The sequence below is a fragment of the Dromiciops gliroides genome, chromosome 2, assembly GCF_019393635.1.
Source record: "Dromiciops gliroides isolate mDroGli1 chromosome 2, mDroGli1.pri, whole genome shotgun sequence".
Classification (NCBI taxonomy): Eukaryota; Metazoa; Chordata; class Mammalia; order Microbiotheria; family Microbiotheriidae; genus Dromiciops; species Dromiciops gliroides.
Genome location: NC_057862.1, coordinates 662148665 through 662158273, shown reverse-complemented (window position 1 = coordinate 662158273; position 9609 = coordinate 662148665). Strand labels below are relative to the sequence as shown.

The 9609-nt window shown below is 42.5% G+C and overlaps 1 gene segment (V, D, J or C); it reads right to left on the bottom strand.

The window, feature by feature from the left end:
* Positions 1–6660: 6660 nt before the first annotated feature.
* On the bottom strand, positions 6661–7673 carry LOC122739553. The segment is given in 2 exon segments: positions 6661–7229; positions 7549–7673. Coding segments are annotated over 2 exon segments (618 nt in total).
* Between the last annotated feature and the right edge of the window lie 1936 nt (positions 7674–9609).

Below are 9609 nucleotides of genomic sequence, written 5' to 3'. Positions count from 1 at the left end.
TTTGAACTCAGAGTTGAGGGAACCATGCAGAACAACAGAAAAAGCTTCTGCCATTCAGGGGATTTCTTCTGTTATCAGGAAGACTAGGCCTGTGAGATTGGCTGGTAGTAAATTCCATCTCTCTTCACTCCCTCTTCTCCTGATCCCTGTCCCCTCTCACACCCAGAGTGGGCTCTAGTAAGGCAGACTGGAAAAAATCACCTAAACATTGAGAGCGCTGTCACACAGGTGTTTCTTTGTTGTGTGTTTTATTGTGTTCTGTGTCTGATAAATCTAATTTCAAGATCCTCCCATGCTCTGGCCAGGCTGGGAAAGTCATGGTTGGGACAAACTGCCTCAGTTTACCCAAATAACTCGAGGAGACCACGAAGTCATGCACAGACAGATTTATTACATTCTCGCAAGAATGGGCAAACTCAATCCTGAGATTATGCCACAATAATCGATACATACCTTGAGTTTTTGTAATAATTTTGGTGGGAGGGAATTCCCCACGTGCACTAGGGTGAGCTCACAATCTAACATCCAATCCTGTCTCACCCAGTATGTGTGCTTAGCTCGTGATCAACATACAGAGACATGCATAGGAGTTCCAGAAACAAGGGGGAAAAGGGGAGGGGGAACAAGGTCAAACCTAGGGAAGAAGGAAGGGAGGAGTGACACTGAGAAGAAGCAGATGTTTCAGATCTCACAGTTTCCACTAACACCCCCTCCCCTCCCTTCTCCTGGCCCCTGTCTTTAAAGATGTTCAACTTGAATAACTGGAAGAGTCACTCAGTTATTTTAGCATTGTTTTGTAGTCATGTTAATTTTAGAAGGATGACAGGCTTAAAATTTATCTTCAGCTCTGTTGGGGAAATAAAAGAAATCAAGGGTTTGATAAAAGAATACACTATTGTTGGGACCCTAGGGTCAAGGGGATTCTACTCTGAGAAAAAGAAATATGTCACTTAACATCTGGTCTTAACTTAATTGCCGCATCCTGTGCTGAGCCTTGTGATTGTTTGTCCTTTCTTCTTGAGTCCCGAGTATTGAATAGGTGGGCGAATTCCCTGACCCACTCAACAGGGACTGGGGTTCTGACATATGATGGATTGCAGATAGGCCAAAGACACAACTTTTATTACAGGCCATAAAACTAAGATGTAGCTGACAAGTGGGGAGACTGAGCAGAAGTAAAAATACTGTTAATTGGCAATAAAACTTGAAGGAGACAGTGAGAATTTGACAAGCAATAAACTCTTAGGCAAAGAGAGAAACTAACTATACTGGGGCGGGGCTGGGTATCTTCCAGACCTCATCCTCAGAGTTTAATCTGATTCAAATCCATAATCACCTCATACAGTCAGATTCTGACTGCAGGATGCTTTTACATTGTGAACTACTCAGAGTTTGAATTTGGAAATTAGAATGTGATTTCTTTTCTATGCTTTGATTTTACCCTTCTAATACTACAAGGTTAATAGCTGCAAGACACTGAGAAGGGTTCATTTGATTCCTTCATTTCTAAAACTGTTCAATAAATAATCAAAAAGTTCCTAGGTGTGAAAAATATATTTAAAAATTTTCTGAGACATAGCACTGGGATGTTAAAAATGAAAAAAAAAACAACTTTATTCACATTCTCTTGAGAATGGGCTCAGCCCCTAGCGGGCAGAGCAACAATGTGCAGGCTGGAAGGGCTGTTTTTATAATCGTGATCTGGCCCCCAGGGTTACAGTCTTATATGTAGGCACTGGCTAGTCCATCAAGGCAGCACCCTGCCCCCCGTATTTTTTAGTTCTTAGAGTGGGAGCATTTTCTGAGAAATTAACCCCAACTTGTGGACATCAACTTCTCAAGCACCTCTTTCTATTCTTCCCTCTCAGACACTTAAGTCCCCAGACAGTTTCAATTATAATGAGGAGGGGGCCCACTTTTTCCTCACACTAGGGAACACCTGAATTTTGTAATAGGCAGATTAATGAAGAGAATCCCCTGGGTCTAATTTTGAAAAAAAAATGGGTTTTTTACTGAAATGTTGGCCAAACTGCCATTTTGCTAATTTCAGATGATTGAAGTATGTTGAAAAAGTATGAGGATGTTTAATTTTGTTTTAAGCAAGAAGGAGGAATGGATGGGTTAGGAAGCTTTTTGCTGACCAACATGGTCTGAAGTACTGCGATTAAGAGTTAAGAAAGTTGTGTCCTGTTTGCATTGATAGTGTGAACAAGAATATGAGAGTAAACAGTTGGAAACTTTAGAGAGAAAAGAAAAAAAGGGGGGATATACTGTGGCTTAAAAAAAGAGAAAAGGTTTGTGTGAGTCTGAAAGTAGTTGAGGGGGAGTTTAGTTGGTTATGGAATCTTGCAAATTATAAGTTAGGTAAGTTTTAAATTGGTGTGTGTGTTAAATTGGAAAAAAAACCAAAACCTGTACATCATATGAGATTCCTACCTGTTTTTGTTATAGACTATGTTGATTGATTTTACAGATAAAGGGGAAAACTGGTAAATTATTGTATGAAAAGAAGAAGAAAATCACAGAAAAAGATCATTTAGAGTCCCCTTAATTTGTAAATTTGTCAAAAAAGAGCTTGTGAAATTCCTAGATAAGGAATGGACTTACTCAGAATTTATACAGTCGATTATTATAGAGAAGTAATCTTTAATGATTGATCTTTGCACTATTTGTCCTAAAGTCCCCCTCCCCCCTTTCTACATGTCAGTTTCTTCTATGGGAGGGAGGAGAACCATCAATAAGCATCTAGTGCCTAAGATTTTGATCTCTCAAAATCTTTTGTAGTGGAATAGTTTAAAATCTGGAATTATTTGTAATGTGTAAAAGTTTCAAAGAAAGAGAGGGTTATTTAAAGTCTCTAACCATTGAACCACACTGCTTAAGAACAACCTTTTGCTTTGAATTACTTAATTCTGGTAAAACAGTCCATACCCTATCTACATTAAGACTTACAGGCCCACAAAAACCTGGGAAACCTGCTGGGGAAAACAGGAGCTACACCTTAACTAGACTCCTTATCTGATAAGTTTCTAAGGTATGGGCAGAAGCCCTGACTCTTTGGAGAAATGGAGTAAATTCTGAAGGAAATATGTATGTGTATATATATATATGTGTGTGTGTGTGTGTGTATGTGTTTGTGTGTGTGTGTATTCCTAATATTGTTTTAAGGTATTATGTTTCTAAATTTTCTTATAATGTATAAAATTAGTGAACAATTGTATCAGCTACAGTGAGAGTTATTATGTGAAACCTCTTACTGGTAACCATGTATTTCTTATTGCAACTAGTCTCCCCTCCTTCTAGTTCATTGTCCACTCAGTTATCAAAGTGATTTTTCTAATATTTCAATCTGACATGGGCACCCTTTCATTGTTGTTGTTGTTGTTGTTGTTTTTGAGGCAATTGGACTTAAGTGACTTGCCCAGGGTCACACAGCTAGTAAGTGTCAAGTGTCTGAGGCTGGATTTGAACTCAGGTCCTCCTGACTCCTGGGCTGGTGCTCTATCTATTGTGCCACCTAGCTGCCCCAAGGGGCACCCTTCCAATTCTATAAACTTCAATAGCTCCACAATACCTCCAGTATCAAAGAGTAAATCCTCTATGTGTGACTCAAACTCTACAAAATCCAGCCTCTCTCCCTCCCTAGCATTCTCTCTCCACACTGACTGTACTAAGGCCATGTGGTTTACAATATTCAAACACTGGCTTTCTTGCCTTTCTTCCAAAAAGACATCCTCTTTCCCAATTCTGGGCACTGTCTCTGGCTCTCCCACATTGCACAAAACAATCTCTCTCCTCATCTATACCTCTTGGCGGCCTTGGCTTCTTCCAAGGCTCAGCTAAAACCCCACCATCTATAAGAATCCTTTTCTAAGCCCTCTGCTGATTATGTCCAATGTCCCCTGAATATAGTTTGTCTTAACATAGATGTTTGCCTCTTTGCTCTCGAAATAGGCTGTAAACTCTTTGGGGAAAAGACACAAAAGTGCCATTGCTGGGTCAAAGGGTATGCACAAGCTTTATAATCCTTTGGGCATAATTCCAGATTGCTCTCCAGAATGGTTGGATCAGTTCACAGCTCCACCAACAATGCATTTGTGTTCCAATTTTTCCACAGCTTCTCCAACATTTATTATTTTCCTTTTTTGTCATTTTAGCCAATCTGATAGATGTTAGGTGGTACCTCAGAGTTGTTTTAATTTGCATCTCTCTAATCAATAGTGATTTAGAGCATTTTTTCATATGGGAATAGATAGCTTTGATTTCTTCATCAGAAACCTGCCTGTTCATATCCTTTGACCATTTCTCAATTGGGGAATGACTTGGATTTTTATAAATTTGTTTTAGTTCCCTACATATTTTAGAAAGGAGGCCTTTATCAGAAGTACTGGCCATAAAAATCGTTTCCCAGCCTTCTGCCTCCCTTCTAATTTTGGATACATTGCTTCTGTTTGCACAGAAACGTTTTAATTTAGTGTAATCAAAATCATCCATTTTGTATTTCATAATATTCTCTCTCTTTTGTTTGGTCATAAACTGTTCTCCTTTCCAAAGATCTGAAATGTAGACTATTCCTTCCTCTCCCAATTTACCTATGGTATCACCTCTTATGTTTAAATCATATATCCATTTTGACCTTATTTTAGTATAAGGTGTAAGATGCTGGTCTGTGCCTAATTTCTGCCATACTATCTTCCATTTTCCCCAGCAGTTTTTGTCAAATACTGAGTTCCTATCCCAGAAGCTGGAGTCTTTGGATTTATCAAACACTACATTACTAGTGTCTTTTTCCCAAAGAGACCATGGAAAAGGGAAAATGACCCACATGTACAAAAAAATTGATAGCTGCTCTTTATGTGGTGGCAAGGAACTGGAAGTTGAGGGGGTGCCCATCAATTGGGGAATGGCTGGACAAGTCGTGGTATATGGATGTAATGGAATTCTATTGTGCTGTAAGAAACGATGAGCAGGAGGAGTTCAGAGAAACCTGGAGGGTCTTGTGTGGGCTGATGATGAGTGAGATGAGCAGAACCAGAACATTGGATACAGTATCATCAACATTGAGTGTTGATCTACTGTAATGGACTATATTCTTCTCACCAATGCAATGGTACAGAAGAGTTCCAGGGAACTCAGGATAGAAGAGGATCTCCAAATCCAGGGAAAAAAAGGAAAAGAACTGTGGAGTACAGATGCTGAATGAACCATACTATTTCTTTTGTTTTTGGTGCTGTTGTTTTTCTATTTTGAGGTTTTTCCTCATTGCTCTGAGATTTCTCTTATAAAATGACTAATGCAGAAACATGTTTAATTTTATATATATATATATATATATATGTATGTATAATATATAAAACCTATATCTGATTACCTGTTGTCTAGTGGAGGGAGGAGGGAGAAAAATCTGAAATTGGAAAGTTTATATAAATAAATGTTAAGAACTATCTTTACATGTAACTGGAAAAAAATAAAATACTTGTATCAGAAAAAAAGAAAAGAAATAGGCTGTGAACTCCATGGGGGCACAAACTCTCTTTCACTATTCTTTGTAACCCCAGCCCTGAGCACAGTGACTGATCTCTAGGAGTCCTTAATAAATGTTGATTGACTGACTGATGATTGACTGGCTGGCTACTATGATGAGAGTGACTATACCAACAAGGCTGTTGTTTACCCCTCTGTAGAACAAGGTTCAGTCTCAGCCCTGGCCTCAGGTTCAGTCCCATGAGAGCCAGGCTCCTCAATAGAAGCATTGGACTCTTTCTTTGAGTCTCTGGTTCTTCACGCACTCGCACTCACACTCACACATACACACACACACACACACACACACACACACACACTCACACTCACTCACAGACACACACACACACACACACACACACACACACACCCAGAGTCCCAGGTTAAGCCACTTAAAACTAAGGCTGTACTCGAGTCTTGGGTCTTCCCAAAAGTGAAAATGCAAAGCTAATCAAGGTCACATGCCAATCAGGTCCAAAACAACTACTGGTTTCTTTCCTATCAGAGATGTCCTTAAAACGAAAGATTCCCAAGTATCCATGACAAGGAGAAGCAGTGACACATGCACTGGTCCCTCTCCTCAGATAATGGGATCAAACATCACAACACAAAGCACTTTGCAGGAAGGGGAATTTGACTTTCTGCCTCAGCTCTGCCCTGTGCAAAAGATTTCCTCCAGGTCCATGACTTCAGCCAAGTCTGACCAGGAGCTAGGCTGGCCCTTGCACTTGGTGGTCATCTTCTCCAAGGGGGGAGTTACAGAACTCCCTGCTCCCACTCAGCACTGTCTGATGGACCCAGTGTCTGGATCTGGATTCAAAAACACACATGCTCTTGAGTTCAAATCTGACCTTAGTACATTTATTAGTGGGTCATGTCACTTACCGCTATTTGCCTCAGTTTCCTCATCTGTAAAACCAGCTGCATAAAGAAATGGGAAAACACTCCAGGACATTTGCTAAGGAAACCCAAATGGGGTCTCGAAGGGTCAGATGCAACTGAACCCCAGAAACAAACATGGAAACAAACAAATGATTGCTACAAAGAACTGGAGCAAAGACCCCTCAACGTGAACTTATGCTCCCAACAAGAGAAGCACTTTATGTGGAGGCAAAGCTATCAAATGGACTTGGAATGTCAGCATTTCCCTGATTTGTATTTTCCCCTATGCTTCTTAGGGGGCTGTGTTGCCTCCCCTCTGCCTGGGGACAGGGCATATGACAGACAAGGCTTTGTGAGAAAGGAGGGCACCTGAGGGCCCAGAAAGGGGAAGCCCTGGGAGGTGTGAGCCTGCCCAGAGAGCAGGGACTGCTCTGGCCTGGGGACCAGAGAGGAAGCAGCTGCTGCTCTGAGCTGAACCCCCTGAACAGCCTGGGGAGGTTTTTGTTCAGGCCTGAAGCACTGTGGGAATGGGTAGCTATTAGTTTTCTGACAGTAATAATTTCCAGCATCCTCAGGCTCCAAGCTGCTGATGGTCAGAGTGAAATCTGTCCCAGACCCACTGCCACTAAAGCGGGCAGGCACTCCAGATGCCAGGCTGTTAGCATAGTAGGTGAGGAGCCTGGGGACTTGGCCAGGTTTCTGCTGGTACCAATTAAGGTAGTTACTTACACTCTGACTGGCCTTGCAGCTGATGGTGACTCTCTCTCCTGGAGACCCAGACAAGGAGGCTGGAGACTGGGTCAGCACAATGGCCCCTCGGGAATCTAGGAAACCAATAAAAGTAGAAGAAGACAGAAATGTGTGAATGTCTAAGTCAAAGCATATAGACAAGACATTTTTATGGAAACCACTGAAATCTCAAATGACTGACAAGTAGATGTATTTGCTGTCAATATGGGACATAAACCACCTTTCCCACAGATCTCACAGTGTTTGTAATCTGGGGCCTGGCCATGCTCCTCAGCCTCTATCTGCCTGTGTTGTGCCTAAGCTTCCTCACCCTCTGGATCCAGGGGTCATCAGGTCTTTAATCCCTGAAAGCCTGTGCCCTCCTCACCCCTTCCCTGCCCTGCTGGGTCTTACCCTGAGCCCAGAGCACCAGCAGCCAGAGGAGCTGCCATGGGGAGACCATCCTGGCCTTCAGACACCTGCAGAGAGAGCACTCAGAGCCCTGAGGGGGCAGCAAGGAGGGAGGAAGCTTTTCTACCCTGAGCAGGGCTCCCTGCAGGCCCCTGGGGCTCCATATGCAAAAGAGCCCCAGGTCTGCTCTGAGCCTCCTCGAAGGACCCTGTGAGACACCCTGAGTCACCCTGGCTGAGCCTGACTCTGGGGGAGGGGCCTCCCTCCTCTCTGTCCTCAGTGTGTGACCTCAGGAGCAAAGACAGGCTCCTGTTTAGTGTCTGATGTGGGAATGGTTGGAGCTGGTTGTGGATGAATGAGGGGAGGCTTCTCTCTGTGCCCCAGGCCTACATCCCCCATAACCAGGAGAGAGCTCCCAGCCCTGGGGAGGGGGAAGAGGTGGCAGGAGCTCACAGCTTGTAGGCTCTGGAGGTGCCTCACCTGCCCCTGCTCATGTACCTGGCCCTCTGCTGCCCCCTGCTGGAGAAGGTGTGAATTCAAGGAGGCAGAGAGGACGGGCTGGCTGACACTGGAAAAATCTTAGCTTGGACCCCTGGGAAGAACCTACCAGAGTCCCAGTACTGAGTGAATGGGTTTTGTCAGTCACTAGATGAGATCACTGTAATTGTTCTGAGCATCATGGAAGAAAACAACATGTCTATACGTGTGCCCATTTTCCCATTCCAGACATGCACTAAAAGTGAGGACCTTTACTATGATCCACCCTGCATCCTGGTTGTGAATGTTTCTACAAATGTGGATCTGGGCAAATCTATGCCCAATGTGAGGCTATGGAGGTGAGTAGGACTGCATCAAAAATAGACACAAGGAGATTAGACACAAGGAGATTAGACAGAAGTGAATGACTAGAGTCTGTCTAATCACTTCTCTCATTTGGCATTGCAAGATCCCTTTGTTTGATGTCACTGCCGGCAGATGCTCCTCTCTCCAGTTGATCAACAATGCATGAATCCATGAGTAAGCTTCTTTACAATTCCATTTTAAAACAATTTTAACTGTTGTTTCTTTTTCATTTTGAGTTCCAAATTTTCTTCTTCCTTCTCCTTCTTTCTCCTTGTGAATGCAAACAATCCAATATGTTATACTGACAAAATATATGTCCGCTTGTGAGGAAATAGGTAATGGTCTCCTCTCAACAAGGATATAACAGTCACCATTCAAATTATACTCCTCTGGACCTGTTTGAGGAAAAAGGTCTAAGTCCATTTCCTTCCCCTCCAGCAAACAAGATCACATGGTTCAAAGAGTCCTGAGCTGGTCTCAATTAGGTCCTCTCCTGGGCTGTGTCCATATAAGGGAAGATTGAGCAAATGTTCCTGTGTCTCTTCCCATTTTGGTTAAGAATCCAAAGAATAATTATGGAAATTAAGGTTAGGCATACCGTGTTTTAGTTAGATAGTTTTTGTGTGTAGGTTGTGTATGGGATAATTATGGATTTGAGTCAGATTAAACACTGAGCATGGAGTCTGAAAGAAACCCAGCCCCCCCCCCCCAAACACCCACAGTATAGTTAGTCTCTTGCTTTGCCTAAGAGTTAATTGCTTGTTAAATTCTCACTGTGTCCTTTAGGTTTTCTTGATGAGATAATGGACTTGGGTCAGTTCCCTCACACCTTCCATTCACTGGCCAGGCTGGGAAGGTCAGAATCTGACTGTAGGATGTTTTTACATTGTGAACTACTGAGTTTGAATTTGGTAATTAGAATGTGATTCTTTTCTATGCTGGGAATTAAGCCTTCTAATTCTACAACCTTAATAGCTGCGAGACAATGAGAAGGGTGCATTTGATTTCTTAATTTCTAAAACTGTTCAGTAAGCAATCAATGAGTTCCTGGTGTGAAAAGCATATTTAAAAATTTCCTTAGACACAGCACTGGGATGTTAAAAAAGAAAAAACGTTATTCACATTCTCTTGAGAATGGGCTCAGCCCCTAGTGGGCAGAGCAACATGCAGGCTGTAAGGGCTGTTTCTATAATGGTGATCTGGCCCCCAGGGTTACAGTCT